The sequence below is a fragment of the Dasypus novemcinctus genome, chromosome 12 (genome assembly GCF_030445035.2).
Source record: "Dasypus novemcinctus isolate mDasNov1 chromosome 12, mDasNov1.1.hap2, whole genome shotgun sequence".
NCBI classification, from domain to species: domain Eukaryota; kingdom Metazoa; phylum Chordata; class Mammalia; order Cingulata; family Dasypodidae; genus Dasypus; species Dasypus novemcinctus.
This window is the reverse complement of record NC_080684.1, coordinates 79,985,144-80,003,340: the sequence shown is the minus strand read 5'-3', so window position 1 is coordinate 80,003,340 and position 18,197 is coordinate 79,985,144. Positions and strand designations below refer to the sequence as shown.

Genomic DNA, 18,197 nt, shown 5'->3' with positions numbered 1-18,197 from the left:
TGTTCATTACCAATGGTTAGGGGCACCTGGAAGGAAGGGAACTGGGTGAACTGAGAGAGCTCAGCAGAGGCAGTTGACCTAGTTTGGGTGGTAGAGGAGGTCAAGTTTGGCCTGGAAAAGAGAATCTTCAGGGTGAACACACTAGTTATATGGAAATTTTTGAAGACCTATCATGTCAAAGGAGAAGGAAAACCACAGGGAAACTCAATCTGTGAAGGGATTCTTTAGAAGTCAACAGTAGTAACTGCCAACACTTATACAGCACTTACACATTAACTCATTTAGTCCTCCAGGACCCCATGAGGATTATCATCCCTAGAACCCCTGTTCTTGCCTAGCTTGGGACTTTCAGAATACAGAGTTAGAAATTTCCACAGAGTTAAATGTACATGCTGGGAAACGGACTTTGGCCCTGTGGTTAGGGCGTCCGTCTACCACATGCGAGGTCCGCGGTTCAAGCCCCGGGGGTTGACCCGTGTGGAGCTGGCCGGTGCGCAGTGCTGATGCGCGCAAGGAGTGCCGTGCTATACAGGGGTGTCCCCCGCGTAGGGGAGCCCCACGCGCAAGGAGTGCACCCATAAGGAGAGCCGCCCAGCGCGAAGGAGGGAGCAGCCTGCCGAGGAATGGCGCCGCCCACACTTCCCGCGCCGCTGAGGACAACAGAAGCGGACAAAGAAACAAGACGCAGCAAAAAGACACAGAAAACAGACAACCGGGGGAGGGGAGGGGAATTAAATAAATAAAAATAAATCTTTTAAAAAAAAAAAAATGTACATGCTACCTTTGAGGCAATGATTATTATAAATATACCATGATCCCCAGTATAGGGGCAATGCTTAGAGTGGGATAATGGTCATATTATAGGAAAAAACGAAAAAAACACGTTGGGAGGCAGAGTAGTACTATGGCCAAGAACTTAGGTCTGGACTCAAGATCTACTACTTACTACTCTGTGACCTTAGGCAGGCCACAAAACCACTCCAAGTCTCCACTTATCTGTAAAATGACAGTTAATAACCATAATCTCATGGGGTTGAGGATTATATTAATCCATGTAAAGCACTTCAGCATGCTTGGCACCTAGTAAGTACTCAAATATTAGCCTTTAGTATTAGATATTTCCTTATTGTTTACTACATTAATGGTGCATGGGGGATATTGTTTTTCTCATGTAAAAATGAAGTACAGAATATATTAAGGTGATCCTCATGGGATTTTATTGACTATAAAGCAAGCTTAAAAATTTTTTTTCTAAAAGAACATTATTCCTTCCAAAAGATGACCTATGACTGATTACACTAACGGCACTTGCACATTTTTTACGGCAACAAATATATTCTCATTAAAGTGTGATTACAAAGTATTGTCAGTACTGATACGATTCCAATTCCAATGATCACTCTTAATAAAAAGATAATTTTAGTTGATTTTCCTCCATGATTTCGAGGCAACCTAACATAGCACCTATTTTGTACTGAAAATGCTCAATAAATGTTATTTCCATCCCCTAATATATAACCTTATTATATAGGTTCATAAAATAACTATCAGTTATTGAGTACTATTCTGTGCCAGGCATTGTACTGGAAATTGTCATAGGTTATTTCACCGAGTTAATACCCTCACAACACCCTTAAAGAGGCACATTAATAATTTTACTTATTTCACAGAAGGAAACTGAGGCTCAGAGAGAAGAAACATATCCAAGGTTACATAGTTAGTAAGCAATTGACCTGGAATTTGAACCCAAACCTGTCTGACTCAAAATCTGGTTCTTGTCCAAAAGACAAATAGCATTTCTTGCTCTTAATTTGAGGATATTCATTAAGTGGAAAGTCCACTTTTGTGGTATTCATTGAGCCATACACTTACGATTTGTGTACTTTTCTGTGTGTTATACTTCAATAAAAAGGTTTAAAAAGGGTGGAAATAACTGGAAATTCATTCAAGTGACCACTGTATTTTTGTAAGTAGAGTGGTGAGGTTTCACCAAGGTGCTCATTTTAGACCAAGATCTGGACAGATTTTATTTCTTTTCAAAATAGTGCAATTTCTTCTTACTTGAAAACAAACAGGATTTTTGTTGAGATTTCACCTGAACATTCAAAAGCCATGATTATGATAGACGAAGTGGTGTTTTCATTCAGCCTTAAAGGAGGTCTTGTAATATTCTGATAGTTCTTTAACAAATAGTAATGATGTCGGGTTTTTGGTGTTTTGTTTTTTAATTTTCCGATTTATATTTCATTATAAGAATGTTTTCTCCCTCTTGTGACAGGCTGCGTGATGACAAAATGAAAGAAAAACAAAAACACCAGGAGGAAAGGCTAAAAGCTGCTCTGGAAAGAGCAGTTGCACAACCAAGGAAAAAGGTTTGTTTTGTTTTTAATAGGTCCAGCTACATCAATGTATGAGTGCTTCTGTACTGTACAAACAAAATACTTATCTACATTGAACTCTTCAGTAAAATAATCTTTCTGCCTCACAGCTACAATTTGTCTCTGGTTCCTCCTTACTTTTAGAAGGCTTCAAATGACTGGGTCTCTATTTCTCCATTACACCCACTTTTTAGTAAAAAGAGCCACTTCTCTCTTCTTTTCTTTAGCTCTAGCTTCATGAAACCAGAGAATTTTTGAAAGAAGTAATTTTTCTGAATAGCTAATACAAGAATGTAGTTCAAAGAATACAAAAGAATATTAAATGATAAGCACCTCCTCCTCTGTTAGTTCCCTCCTGGAGAGAACCACTATTTTAACAGTTTTGTCTGCATCCTTCTGGAAATATCCCATGCGTATATTTATATATATATATTTCACAAAAGGTGGCTATGAACCTTGGTTTTCTCAATCAACAATGTTTTAGAGATTGTGAATCAAGAGAATTACACTTAATTGGAACCATCTTCTAATCCCCACATTGTAAAGATAAAGATTGATAAAGAAATTAAAATGTCATTTCAGATTTAGCAGCAGTCAGTACTTTATATTGCAAGATTACCTGTGCAATGAATTTGGAATTAGGCAATCACTGGACATTTGTGGGCCATGACTTCCTTACTGAGTTAGGAGAGCTATCACAAAACCCAATTATGACCCATCAAGTCTTATCTTAAGCCATACATTTAATTGATAAACAATTTTCATAATAGGATATGCTTGGGTCTATTCCCCCGAAAGAGTGGGTGTGCAGCTAGAACTAGTTCCCTAAGCCTCTCCTGGTGAGAACACCTCCAATAGCCAACAGTACTGTATAAGACGACAGTACAAGATTTTCTAAATTTTCTCTAAATGTCACTTGTCTGGTGCTCAGTAGAAGAAAGCTATCCTTACCAGTCATGGAGGTTTTCCTAGCTATGGCACTTACTAAAACTGCTAGGTCCTCTGCCATACTTTGGGGGCTCAATTTGTTACTTAGCTGCCTAGCATGGTGGACATCCTAGGTGATCAATTCCTTTGCAACTGTGGTTAATATTTAAAACCTTATCAATTAATATTTTACTTAGACTTGAATAGAAAAGTTATATTTACAAATATTAAATTTTTGTTTTTCTTTTGTTTCAGTTGGGAAGACGGCTCGTCTGTCGTTCAAAACCTCCACATGGTAGCAAACACCACTTACTTTTAGTCAGTGATACAACAAAATCACAAGAGGATGATTATTTTTTTACTTGAAGTAGTAAGATATTTTATTACCATAATGTCTGAGGCACATTTTTAAATTTTGGTTTCAGTAATGGCAATATCCTGCACCATGTATGCCCTAAGGAATTTGAGGAAAACAGGTCCTTATTCTAGAAGTTATAGAATTGGGAGTGGAGTTATATAACTATATGGTGAATGACCATTTAAAGTGTAGTAGTAATGGCCATTCTCTAACCTGAAATCTTAAATTATTTTCTCATTTTTCTCAACCAGTCTTTGAGAAGTTTATAGCATACAATGCATCATTGTGGAATAACGATGTACAACTTTAAAATATCTGAAGGGGTTTGAGAAGTTTAAATTGAAGTGAAAACTGCTAGGTTATAGTCGTAAAATGTAACTGTGAGACTTTTTTATTTCATATAAAGGAGTTCTATTCAGAAAACGTAATTCTCTTAAGCAAGCAAATAAATCATATGCTTTCAACCTAAATGGCAGTTTACAATTTCTGTGGTGTCCTAGCTCCAGTCATTTTAATTTTCAGGTGACATTTCAATTTTAGCTATAATATGTGTATTACGTAGCTTATACAGATACAAGTAATGTATAGTTGATTGGCTAAATAAAATAATACAGAATATATATACTAAGAAAAATGTTTTGTTTTATAAATGTCAAAAGTGGCTCGGTGGGAGTGGATGTGGCTCAAGCAGCTGGGCACCTACCTCCCACAAGGGAGATCCTGGGTTCAGTTCCTGGTGCTTCCTAATGAAGACAAACAACAAGCAGACACTTGAGCAAAAACAAATGAGCAGGGAGCAGATGTGGCTCAAGCAGTTGAGCACCTGCTTCCCACATGGGAGGTCCTGGGTTCAGTTCCTGGTGCCTCCTAAAGAAAAAAACCAAAAGAAACAACGAGCACAAACAACAAGCAAAAAAAAAAAACACGGAGCAAACAGATAAGGGAGCCATGTTGGGGACAGGGGGGAATACATAAAGCTATTGTTTAAAAAAAAAATGTGGCTCAGAAGTTTTAAAGATTTATATTTTATTTATTTCTCTACCCTTCTGCCCCAGTTGTCTGCTTTCTGTGTCCATTCGCTGTGTGTGTTCTTCTGTGACCACTTCTATCCTTATCAGCAGCACTGGGAATCTGTTTCTTTTTGTTGCGTCATCTTGTTGTGTCAGCTCTCTGTATGTGCGGTGCCATTCTGGGGCAGGCTGCACTTTGTTTCGTGCTGGGCGGCTCTCCTGATGGGGCGCACTCCTTGCGCGTGGGGCTCCCCTATGTAGGAGACACCCCTGTGTGGCACGGCACTCCTTGCGCGCATCAGCACTGCGTGTGGGCCAGCTCCACATGGGTCAAGGAGGTCCCGGGTTTGAACTGCAGACCTCCCATATGGTAGGCGGATACCCTATCCATTGGGCTAAGTCTGCTTCCCAGAAGTTAACTTTAATAAATAACTGATTATAAAAGGTCTCAGTTAACAAAATAGTGGTCTTACAAAAGAAAACAAAGTCGAATGAAGCTGGACGGCTTTTCAAACACTAGTTCTGTGTATAATCTTTCAAATGTTCCAACATTTCAGCTTTGCATGTAAACAGATAAATATAAATAGTTCACAAGTCAAACTGAAAAACAAACAAATCTTTATTGTCTAGAAATATATATATATAAAAAAAACCCATGGTAAACGCTATTCTCTCATTTCCCCATCTTCTTCCTCTTCTTCAACTCCTCTGATATAAAGGACATTATTACACCTGTAAATACAAAAACATTTTGCTGTTCCAACTGGAAACCATATACAGTATGAATTACTTTATTAGATTTCCTTCAGTATAAAAATACTGAATACCAAATGTACAGTATATCATTTCTCTTTCTAAAATAATATTTTTACATTTGTTAAAAACGTGACTTTTTTACCATGTCGTAATTATAAAATAGCAAAACTTCATGATTTTCTAAAAAGAATAATGACTAGAATTTGGAGATTTGAAGCTACTTCTAGAGAACAACTGTATCAAAAATCTGTAAGAGCAGCCAGACTCAACTAGAGTTCAAAACCAAGTTCCTGCAACTAAGACCACTGAAAAAGATAAACAGCTAAGAGCAAGAAGTTTGGTATCAACACTAGAAAAATAAAAGATGAATAGCTCCAAAATAATTAATTTTACTTTTGACAAGTTTAACAATTTCAAAAACTTTTAGTTGTAGAATATTTTGTTTAATAGTTGTTTTTTTTTTAAATTTAGGAAACTTGGGCACTAATTTGTTTGCTCAAACAGGTATTTCTAATGCTCATTAGTAACTTCTTACATATACTATTGCTATTTGTTTACCTTATTAAAACTTCACCCAGGTGTCCAGATAATGCCCCATCTATGTATTCCTCTGTATTTGCAAGCTTTAAATAAAAAGAAAATATATTAGTATAATTGCACAGGAGAAAAATATTATAATACACTTAATACTTATAATAGATTATTAAGCAAATATGTCATAAATCATAGTTAGGTATCAAGATAGGTATATAAAAGCTATGGTTAAAATACCGAATACTTAGTCAACAAACAAACCAAAGGACTATTAATTAAAAATAAAGGTAAAGTATTTACAACATTTTAATAAATTAATACAGCTACTGGATGTTATTCCTTCTCTTAGCACGAACAAAAAGTATCCTCCTATATCCGGATATGGTTTTGTCCGAAACATTTATGGCTGTCAAGGGACAATTAGTTCTGTATGTAACTATCAGAAATAATGTATTAAGATCAAGTATTTTTAAAATAAAATAATTATTTTTAATTTTGGTTTCTAATACAATAATGCTCCAAAGGCTATCACATTTTAAGTAAAATCCAAAGGCCTTATCATTGCTTAAAAGGCCTTACACAGCTCCCATTCCCACCTAACTTCAAGAGCCACTCTGGCTTTCTTACTGTGCCTTCAAGAGCCAAGCATGCCATAGGACCTTTGTACTTACTGTTCCCTCAAACTGGGATGCTCTTCCCCCAGACACTCACTTTAGTTGCTCAGTCAATTCTGGACTCTACTAATTTATTTCCTCTGGCTTTCCTTTGCTATCCTACCTAAAATTGCACAATCTATCACTTTATTCTCTTTTTCTGCTGTTCTTCATAGCATCTATTACCATCTTTCACTACTAACACAAAAACTACTTGAGGAGAAGGACATTGTTTTGTTCACTGCTGTATTCGCAGTGCAAGGTATACAGAGGGTGCTCAATAAATATCTGAATGAGCAAACTCAAAGTATCAATGGGGTGGAGTTACTCACAAATACGTTTTATAACTAATGTTGGCTCACTAAGCAGCTATATTACTTCTCAAACCAAATATTCAATGGGCATTTTTTTTTTAATTGGGTATACATTTCAGATTTTTCTATGGTCTTGGCAAATGAGTGCTGCTTTTGGAATTTTCCAGGGCAAAACTATGTTCTATGAGAACTCTGGGGACCTGACTGTCAGATTTTCAGGTAAACTCTTATATTAAGGAAAATCTTAGCTCTCTGCAAAAGCCCCCAACTACCTGGGTAGATAACTTTAAAAATATATTTATCTGGTAATTTATCTGTCACAAAAATATCTGCATTTCAGGACACATTAATGACCTAAAACTTTTTCCTCAAAACACCTGGCTGAAACATTTACAGAAGCTAGTTTAAGAGACATGCAGTCAGTCCATCAACTCTTTTGGCTGGTCTGCTTCCTCCTGAAGAAATACTTTTAATTAAATTACTTCAATGTTGTGCCTTTACAATATATAAGTTCTACTTGGGAATTTCTCTCAGAGTTAAGTGCTCAGAAAAGTCTAGTTTTCTCCAACGAACTAGTATGTTTCCCTATGGCACTATAAATTAAATGTCTCAGCTCTTTAACCATGAGGAATCAAATCTATGACTGAATTTTGGTTTAATCCCATATCGCCTTGCACCTTATATATCACAGTTATAACATCCTTCCTAGCTTGACTTTATTTCAGAATTTTGCTTTATGTTTGTCAATTTAATTGTGTGCCTTTTATAACACTAAACTCTTTGAAGAGTAAAGTACAATAAAATAAATATAACTTTATAGTCCTTATAACTCTCTGGCTTACCTGCATGTTCATATAGCCATCTACAGATACCAGGTAGCCCTTGTACTCCATTCCCCACTTAAGTTTCACCATCACAGGTTTTCCTGTTAATCCATTCAGGAAAGGTTTGGGATTGAGGGGTAAACTCTGCATAAAGAACAAAAGAAAAAGGACTCAAATGATTGTTTTCCTTTAACTTGGCTTCTACCACCCACTCTCCTATCCCAAATCACCAACCAATATTTTATGGCATTTAAATGAAGCAAACTCTTGACTCCTCTCATCTTACTAAATAATTTTCATTTGCTGAAAAGCATCATGGAAATTTAAGTAATCCATTTCTAGTTTCATCTTTAACCCATCAAAACTTTTTAAGTTTTAAAGTATCCATTATAAGTTCTGAAAGCAGGGAGAAGGAAAAACAGGTTGTAATATGGGGGCATGTTCAGGACTTGGGAATTGTTCTGGGTGACATTTCATGGCGGACGCAGGCCAATGTATATCTTGCCATAACCTACAGAATTGGGTGGGAGAGACTGTAGACTGCAATGTGGACTGTAATCCGTGCTTAATGGCAATGCTCCAAAATGTGTTCTTCAATTGCAATGAATGTACCACACTAATGACGGATGTTGTTGGTGTGGGAGATGTGGGGAGTGGGGCATGTGGGAATTCCCTATATTTTGTTTATTTATTCTTTTGTTTTTTGTTATTTCCCCCATATTTTTTATGTAACATTTATATAATCTAAGTATCTTTAAAAATTTTTTTTAGAGTATCCATTATTTCATTATTCACTTAAGAAACACAGAGTGCCACTATACATTATTCACTCTTCCAGGTTCCAAAGAAACAAAGGCACTTGGGGAAAAAAAGAAAAGACATAGTCTCTGCCCTTAAGAAGCTTGGGAGGGTATGGGGGGGAGATACAAAAAGAGAATTATCATACACTGTAGAGGATATATGCATAGGGTGCCCAACCAATCCAGGGGAAAGAGGAAAGGCTGCCTAAAATTAGCAATGCCTCAGTTTTAAAGGATGAGAAATTATTTCGAGGGGAAAGAGGCTTTTAAAGGCAGGGAAAGGTGAAGCAACAAGGCAAGTTCAGGGACATACAAACAATTCAGTACTGTGAGAACCCCAAATATGAGGCCAAATAGGGAAGGAGGAGACATAACATGCTTGACTAACTTCCACTTCAATTCTGGAGGTTAGGGCTAGGTAGATTATTTAACTTTCTATCACCTACCTAGCAATGCCTGCAACCTTATGGGCAATCAGTTAACATTTGTTTATTCAGCAAACTAGTAGTATCCCTGGTGAATTCGGACTTTTCTCTTTCCCTCATTTGCTTACCCATCAGCACAAAAGAAAAGACCCAAGAAACTTGGCTACTAACCTCCCCTTTAAGATAAGCAAGTTCAGAGTGACCTCCAAGGACAAGGAGACAACTGAAACAGCTCCTAATGAGTCTCCAGTTTTCACTCTTGTCTCTCCAATTTATCATGAATACAGCAACTATTATTATTGGTCTTTTTATGGAAGCTAACATCCTTCGTTTTCACAAGAATTTCCAGGAAGAAATCATTGTCCTCATTTTCAATAAGAATGATTAAGAAAAGTTATGAACATTCATAATCTCGTGTTAGATAATGAATTTGTAGGGGAAACTAAGCTTGTTAGATCAGTTTTACCCTTTTATCTTCAAAACTTTTCCTTTTTTGTAATCTTCTCTTCCTCTTTTTCTTTCACACACTTAGCATATGCAACTTTAATCAACCAAAAGAAAAAAAAATATTCCAAATGTACAAGCAAAAAAAATCCAAACCGCTGATTCAGGCTTAACTAATACCAGCTTTTAATGGACAGCTGTATAAATTCAAAAAAGCTATCCAACATGTTAATACAAAAGGTCTGTACATTAAGGGTCTATACATTTATTTTCTCAGACAAACCCTTATGTGCCACCCTCTTGGTGAAGACGCTAACTCTTCATTCACATATCTTACAAAAAAAAAAAAGAGACTGTATTTGGGGTCAAAAACACTGTGCATCTTGCATTCATACCTACCAAGTTGCTATTTATCTGATCAGTTCTTTTTGAGGATAAATTCTATCTTCCCACCTTTTTTTTCTTCCAACCACTCCCCTTCTTCCATACCCTGGTAACTCTAATCTGCTTTCATTTCTTTAATTAAAAAAAAAATAAATGATTCATTTTTAGGAGGTACCAGAACCCTGGACCTTGTACAAGTGAAGCAGGTGCTCAACCACTGAGCTACACTTGCTCCCCTAATCTGCTTTCTATCTCTAGGAATTTGCTATTTCTAGTCATCTCTTGTAAGTGATATAATACAATATTTGTTCTTATGTGTCTTGTTTATTTCACTGAGCATGTTTTCAAGGTGCTTTTTTGTTGTTGCATCTATCATAACTTCAGTCTTTCTTATGGCCAAATAATATTACACTGCATAGGTACATTTTGTTTATCCATTCATTTGTCAATAGACCCTTGGTTATTTTCACCTTCTGGCTATTGTGAATAATGCTGCTATGAACATTGGTGTAAAACATCTGTGTGAGACCGTTTTCCCTTTTTTTGCTAATATACTCGGAAGTGGAATTCTCAGGTCATGTAATTCTGTATTTAACTATTACTTTAAAGAGTATACATCCAGTCATATCCTATTTCTGCTTCAAAGTCTTCCAGTTACACTTGGAGTAAAATGCAAACCTCTTCATTGGGCCTCGGCCTAAAGGTCCTACCCCGTGCCTGGTTCCTTCTATCCTATCTCATAATCACTTTCTTTGCATACAGTTATGGTTTTCTGTCAATTTGTAGAATTGGTTAAGCTTTCTTTCCAGCCTTAGAGCTTTTGTTTATGTTTCGAGTTCATTAAGGGGCCGCATTTTATGTCTTTTAGATCCTTTGGTCAAATTCCACGGAGGCCGTCCCTGACCACCTATCTAATGTACCTAGGCGCCCCCGCAAAGCTTCCTATTTGCTTCCTTCTTAGCACCTATCGTGATTTGCAGCTATATATTTACTTGCTATTATTTAAGAAATGTCTGTTCTCCACACTTGTCCGCGAGTTCACCTAGAGCAGCATCAGCATGAGAACAATATTCCTAGCACCTAGAACAGTATCTGACAGGTAGTGTGCACTCAATAAACATTTACTGAATGAATAATAATAATAATAAAATGAATACAGTCTGAGCTTTGTGTTTCAGAGGGCTGCAGGGCTGGGTGCCCTAGCATTATGGAATAAAAATGGGTTTTGGGACTTGATAAACCAGGGTCCTGAGATGCCGGTTCATCTTCACCCCGACCCTGAGGCCCCAGCCAGCAGCGAAACCTCACATCCCAGATTTAAACGAAAAAGTGGGGGAAGAAAAGCAGCGGCGCTCTTGGGAAAGGGAGGGCACCGGAAGGAGCGCGCGCTTCAGACCCCTCCAGATCGGGGAGAAAGAGACCAGCGAAGGCGTGCGACGCACCTCCCGCGAATGAATGGGGAACGCGCGAAACAACCACCACGCCGTTGCCCTCCCTCCTCCTTCCTCCAGTGAGTCTGCCCATTCTCCCTTTCCTTACCATCGCGACTACTGGCGAATGCTGCAGGCCACTCTCCGCCGACCCCGCTGTAGCTCGTCTCTCGTGGCTGTAGCGGCTACTGTAGGCCGCGCGTCGCCGAGCTTCAAGAGAAATGGCCGCCAAACAGCAGTGTGACCTTTCACCTCCAGCCAAAGCCCTCCTGGCTTCTGTGATTGGACGCAAAGAGATGCATACTGATTGGAGGAGGCTGCTTGTCACTGTCTCCTAGCAACCAGTGATGTGATTGGGTGCCTTCCCGGCGCGCGGGCCTGTGGGAAGCCTTTGGCCTCTGGACTTCGTCGGTCCTGAGGGTCTCTGAGGTCCTGCAAAGGTCTGGGAGCTGGGCCTGGATTTCCTGTTTGCTCACCTGCCTGGAAGGCCATTTGGAAGAGCCGCGTGTAGACTTCCGGGTTGGAAATGCTGTGTACCCCGTAGAAAAGACGTGATTTCTCTCCTACTTGACCAATTGAGGCTTCCCTTGTCCTTTTACAAAAATCTCTGAGAAAGAGTTCGAGAATCTCGAGTTTCTTTCTTTCCGACTAGTTCTAAGGTGAGGGTGGGGTTGGGGCTCCTCTGCCACGGTCTCCTTGTACCTGAGTGTTATCTGTCCTGTAATACTCATTTTTAACCCTCTTGAAAGGAAGCGGGAGGAGCAAGAATAGACCAGGAAAGGTGAAACATACCGAAGAAAGTGAGGTACAGAATTTATTTCAGATGAGGTCAAATCGAGTCTAAAAATCGGTGTGATGGTCTCCCTGTCATTTCTATTTCGTTTGCATTGCCAGCAGAGACGTGGTATAGTCTTTTTGCATGAATTTATAATTAAGGACGTGGGAATTGATTTACGCTATCACAGATTATCCTTCTGATGTAATGGTGTTAATCAGAATCTCGCTTCTTTTTTCATCTTAAAGACGTTCATGTCACTCTTATCTGAAAGGAACCTAGATCTGTTCTTGGAGAATAAGCTATGGCACTTTGGGTAGTGTTGCTTTTGCGGTTCTAGAAAGATGAATTTAGAATTGATGATTAAGTATTACTAGCTGAGGCATTGTAGCATATGTATCAGACTTTGGAGGCATTCTGAGTGTTCAGAGCGTCGGTCCATCAAGTGGAGATGGTGTGGGGCAGTTTCTTAACCCGCGAGTACATCTGATTCCTCAGCTGTAACATGGTCTTAAAAATAGTACCATAGAATTAAATAATTAATGTAAAAGCGGTTGGAACTGTGCTGTTAACTGTCATTTTAATTTTGCTTTTGTGTAGTTTATGCCAAGCAATTTTTGGAATTACTTACCTCCAATTTCGTTGGATTTTTCCTTAGTTTGGCAACCATACAATAAATATTTAGCCTTTGTACAGACCTCGAGTTCCTATATGTGCCAGGGTCTTTCACAGCTGTTATCAAGGAAATCATACTACAGTGTGTGATTTGGTACTTACAGCCCTATTTTGAAGATGAGGAAACAGGCTCAGCAGGTAACTTGCTCAGGCCACAGAACTAGGTTTCCACCCATAACTTTCAAAAGTTCAATATATTTTTTAGAAGGCTTACTTTTTTAAAAAAAAAAAGCTGTTTCTCAGTGAAGTGAAAGAAAATATTACAGTAATCTTTGTAAAGATAGTTTTGTTTAAAGTTGGTTTTTCTTCTCCTGTTGAGTATTATAACGGTAAATGCTAGGCATGTTCTGTGGGAATTTTGGAAAATACAGAAAGTTTTAAAAAGTAAACCAAAAATCACTGGCAATTCCACCAGACGAAGAAAACGAGTGATTTGCCTTTCTTGGTGTACTTCTTTTTCTTTTCTTTTTTTAAAGATGTAGATCATTTTGTAACTTATTTACTTTATATTGAGCAAATTCTCATATAATTAAATATTCTTCTTAAATGTGGTTTAATGTCTCCATTCTACCTTGTTTTAGGCATATGTGATAATTTATTTATCATTCTTCTGTCATTCACATTACCCCTATTATAACAATGTACATTGAACATACTTGTGTATGAATCTTTGAGTGTATTTTTGATTCTTTATAATAAATACCTAATCCTTCCTGGATTAAAGGGCATTATTACTTTAAAGACTTTTGAAAGTATATTTTGCAATGTTGACAAATGATTCAACAGAATATCCATCAGAAGAATTGGTTTTAATATGGGGGATATTAAAGGGTTTATATTTTTTTGAAGAGAGGATAGAATACATTCTGAGGAAGCGGTCACTTCAGTCTAAACAATTTAGTAAGGCTTAAGTTCTACCATAATTCAGCATATGATAAAAAAATTCCAATGTAAACAAACATTTAAAAATTAATTTATTAAGTGATCAAGAAATATTTATTGAGGATCTTCTTTGTACTCTGAGGGAAAAATGGTGAGTAAAATGGACATGTGATCTCTGCCCTTGCGGAACTTAAAACCATCTTTGAGAGGAAGGGAACTAGTACACACTGAGTGGCTGCCACTAGTGTGCTAGTGAATTTCATGTAATTTATCTTATTTAAATCCCCACAGCATGTCAAGGTAGGCATTATTATCCACATTTTAGAGCCAAGGAGAGAGTGTTTATATATTTTTGTCCAAGGACACATAGAAGGTGAAATGGCTATAAAGCCTAAGAGGCAAGGCTAACCCTCTGAATAGAGTACAAATAAATATATAGAAATCCAAAAATGAAAGCAGCGTGAAGGGGAGTAGAGTTTAGAAAGTTACTTTTAAAGTCAATGAGCGCTACTTTTTAAATTTTCTGTTCTTTCCCATTATCTCAACATTTTATTTTTCTATGATTTTGGTCTGATTCAGTTACAGTTATGGCCAGAGTAGCTTTAAAGGGGGGGCAGGGGGAGGCTAAGATTCAAGTGCCTTCTGTTTGGTTGAAGTTTTATTCATGTTATATCAGATCTAAGAGATGTGGTATTTTGTCTAGTGAAGAAATAAAGATTCAAAAATATATTAATTTCTTCACATCATAAAGCCACTAAACCTAGTTTAGGATCAAAGTCTTTGTGGTGGTCCAAAGCGTTTTCTCTTTCTATTGTAGAGGGAATTATACTTTAAAGGGAATCTGGCATTGTGGTTAGAAACCAAGACTGCCTGAGTTCAAATCTTGGTTCTGCCATGTATAAGTTAATATATCTGCCTCAATGTGCCCATCAATAAAGAGAGGATGACAAAGATATTAATAGTACTTCTCTTATAGGGCTGTTTTTAGAAACTAGCAGCCAAGGACCTGGGAAATAAGTGAGACAGAAAACCTGAGTTGAGGTATAAGATTTGTTCACATACACAGGATTATATATAAAAAAAGGAAAGTATTTGAGGTAATAGATGTCATTGAAAACATTGTTATAGTATATTAAAAGCACTTTTTATATGATTGTTTTGTGATTGATAGCATCATGGTTAACAGAGCTGGTTCTGAGGCCAGATTTGAATCTGGGTTTGAATCCTAGCTCCAACATCTACTAGCTGTAGGAACATGGGAAGGTTGCTGAACCTCACTAAGCTCCCCCCCTCCCCCATTAAATAAGAATTCTTGCTCTTCCCAGAGTGGTAGAGAGCATTAAGAGTAAATGCAGGGAAGTGGACTTGGCCCAATGGGTAAGGCGTCCGTCTACCACATGGGAGGTCCACAGTTCAAACCCTGGGCCTCCTTGACCCGTGTGGAGCTGGCCCATGCGCAGTGCTGACGCGCATAAGGAGTGCCGTGCCACGCAGGGCTGTCCCCTGCGTAGGGCTGTCCCCCGCATAGGGGTGTCCGCCACGTAGGGGTGTCCCCCGCGTAGGGCTGTCCCATGCGTAGGGGTATCCCCCACCTAGAGGAGCCCCCGGGCAAGGAGTGCGCCCAAAAGGAGAGCCGCCCAGCGTGAAAGAAAGTGCAGCCTGCCCAGGAATGGTGCCGCCCACACGGAGAGCTGACACAACAAGATGACGCAACAAAAAGAAACACAAATTCCTGGTGCCGCTGATAAGGATAGAAGTGGTCACAGAAGAACACACAGCGAATGGACGCAGAGAGCAGACAACTGAGGGGGGGGAGGGGAAAGAAATAAATCTTTTAAAAAAAGAGTAAATGCAGGGGAAAGGATGTGGCTCAAGCAGTTGGGTGCCTGCCTCCCACATGGGAGGGAGGTCCTGGGTTCAGTTTGTGGTGCCTCCTAAAGAAGATGAGCTTATGCAACAAGCTGACAAACGAGCAGACACAGTGAGCAGACAATGAGCAGACAGAGGAGGGAAACATCTGGGGGGGGGGAGGAAATTTAAGATGCTTCCTCTTCCCTTCCTGAACAATTAGGTGGAGCTGAGCAAAGTAGGCATCTGTACTGGGAGATGGGGATGGCTGCAGTGGCCCAAATGGGGTAAGGAAGATGTCCACACAAGGTGGCAGCCCAATGTGGAGCCAGAGCCTGAGCAGGAAGAGAGGGTATTCATGTAGGGAAGAACCAAAGTGTTCATCAATAAACAACTGCGGAGATGGACTATGATTCATCTACAAAATAGAATATTTGCAGTTGTGCCAGAGAACTAAGAATCTATAAATAGATATGGAAAGATCTGCAAGCTAAATTGCTAACTGAGAAAAGTATGATTCAGAATGATATAATATGCTACCTTGTATAAGGGTGGATAGTAATCTATTTGTATGTTTATAAATAAACTGGAGTATTCCTAAAATATAAAAACATTGGATACCCATGGAGTATAGTGGGAATTGAGTTGAAAGCAGACAAGAATGAAGCTTTTCACTATATTCCTTTTTAATGTTCTATTTTTGGAATGCTTGAATGAATTGCCTATTGAAAATTAAACAAAAAATTTAAAAATAGAAGGAAAAGTCATTTAACTATTCTGAGTCTCATTTTATTCATTTATACAATGAAGGAATTTGACTAGATCAGAGTTTCTCAACCTTGGCACTATTGATATTTGGAGCCAGATAATTCTTTGTTGTACATAGTAGGATGTTTAGTAGTATCATTAGCCTCTATACACTGCCAGTAGCACACCCACTCCCCCATTCCCTAGTTGTGACAAGCAAAAATGTCTTTGGGCATTGCCAAATGTCCACTGGGGGACAAAATTGCCATGTATTTACTCATGATATTCCCTGAATCTAGAAATCCCCTCCTCTGTTAGCTCTGCCTGGGAAATTCCTCCTCATCTTAGCCTCATGGTCAGGCTGAAATGGACACTTTATGACTGCAGGTCCCTCTAACTTCTCCACATCAGTGATTCTGTCACATGGGATCCACTCCATCAGATCCTGTTTTAACATTAACTCTGCTCTATTTCAGTGAAAAAATATTTTGTCCATAAATTCATTTGTTGCTACTACTATTCATTCCTTGCCAGGTAATAGACTCTCAGTAAATGTGTTGAATGAATAAATGACAAACTGAATTCATAGACATGGACTTTAAGAATCTGTACCAATTTATACTTTCTAAAGAAAATATAGCAAAGCCAAAAACAGAGGAGCAGGGCATCCACTGTCCTTACTCAGAAGAATAGAATAAACTGAATAGCAAAGTATTTGATTTGGAATTATTTGCTTTTACAGGGTGATATAGTAGAGTCTTTATCATTTTATCTTTTAGTAAATTTACCAAGTGCTTTGTGTTCTATATCTTTTGAAACTGTTACTATATCTAATAATTTCTATTCTCAGTAATTTGAAAAATTGAAACTAACGATTTCCTTCTAATCTGTAATCTAGTTAACCAGCATATTGAACTGCATTCATATACATCAGAGTTTTTTCCTATGGTAAAGGGATCCTGATTACATTAGTAGCATTAATTTGTCTGTACCATTAATTTGTCACTTATTGCTTATAGATTTGAGAATTGTTACCTCTATGTATGCATGCAACATTCCAACTTCACTGTAAGATATTCGGGAGTAGTGTGCATATTTGGATGTTTTTGTATTTCTGTAATAATCTAGTTTATTGTCTTATACATTTTGTTTTTCTTTTTCCTTTTACTTTATGTTAGCAACTATCACTCAGTGTATTAAAGATAAGGCTCTATTCTTAGAGACTTTATGAACAGAAATTTGTTTTCACTAATGTAAAGTCCTAAACAGGTGTTCTTGGTCAGCAGGTGGCTTTTTCCAACTGGTGACCCAGGGACCAAGTTTCCTTCCCTCTTGTGGTTCCACCTTCTTCACCACATGGCTTCCAGGTCACCTAGTTTACCTGCATCCAGCCAGAAGGGGAAAGAGATTGGGGATCACCCGAAGAGCTTTATAAGTCACGTAGCACACATGGCGTTTCACATTCTTTTGGCTAGAATGCAATCACATGACCTCACCTACCTCCAGTGGAAGCTGGGAAATGTGTTCTGCCCAGGCATGGGAAGAAAAGGAAATGGGTTTTGGTGAACACAGGGAGGTCTCTGCCACACTCCCAACAACAACTCTAACAATTAGGTTACTTTATATTATTTACCTGCCCTTCTTATACACCATCTATTTACATTTATTCTATTTTCTGCCACCTTCTATTAGTGTTATCAGTCTTTATTACTAGTCACTGCTTTTCTTTAGACTTGAGTATTTATAATTACATAGAGATATGCAGACATAACCACTGTTAACATTTTATCTTTTATTTTCTGTATGGATAAGTTTGTATGCATTTTAACATGGTTGGAATAATATGTAAAATTTATATCCTATTTTTCACTTAACATTGTAGCATTAACATTTTCTCATTCTTGGAATGTTTCAGTAGCAATATTTTTAATGGCTGCACAATATCTGTCACATACTTAGATATCATATCTAATTGTTGGACATTTGAGCTCTTTCCTGATTTGTTACTATTTACAATAACAATCTAGAAATAT

General features: G+C 38.1%; 2 protein-coding genes across 7 annotated transcripts in view; one reads left to right on the top strand and one right to left on the bottom strand.

Moving 5' to 3' along the window:
- The window catches only part of CCDC38 (coiled-coil domain containing 38), a 45,038-nt gene extending 40,905 nt beyond the window's left edge, over positions 1 to 4,133 (top strand). For all 6 annotated transcript variants that reach the window (XM_058308565.1, XM_058308564.1, XM_058308567.1 and 3 more), the window contains 2 exons: positions 2,279 to 2,372; positions 3,561 to 4,133. In XM_058308565.1, the coding sequence (XP_058164548.1) occupies positions 2,279 to 2,372; positions 3,561 to 3,671 (205 nt within the window). In that variant the 3' untranslated portion in view covers positions 3,672 to 4,133. The remainder of the gene's footprint in view (positions 1 to 2,278; positions 2,373 to 3,560) is intronic.
- Positions 4,134 to 5,274: 1,141 nt separating this feature from the next.
- On the bottom strand, positions 5,275 to 11,548 carry SNRPF (small nuclear ribonucleoprotein polypeptide F). Its single transcript, XM_004451523.5, has 4 exons — positions 11,347 to 11,548; positions 7,773 to 7,898; positions 5,988 to 6,052; positions 5,275 to 5,405 (listed from the first exon to the last, which is right to left on the bottom strand). The coding sequence occupies exons 1-4, from the start codon at positions 11,347 to 11,349 to the stop codon at positions 5,339 to 5,341; spliced, it is 261 nt and encodes an 86-aa protein (XP_004451580.1). The 5' UTR covers positions 11,350 to 11,548; the 3' UTR covers positions 5,275 to 5,338.
- Between the last annotated feature and the right edge of the window lie 6,649 nt (positions 11,549 to 18,197).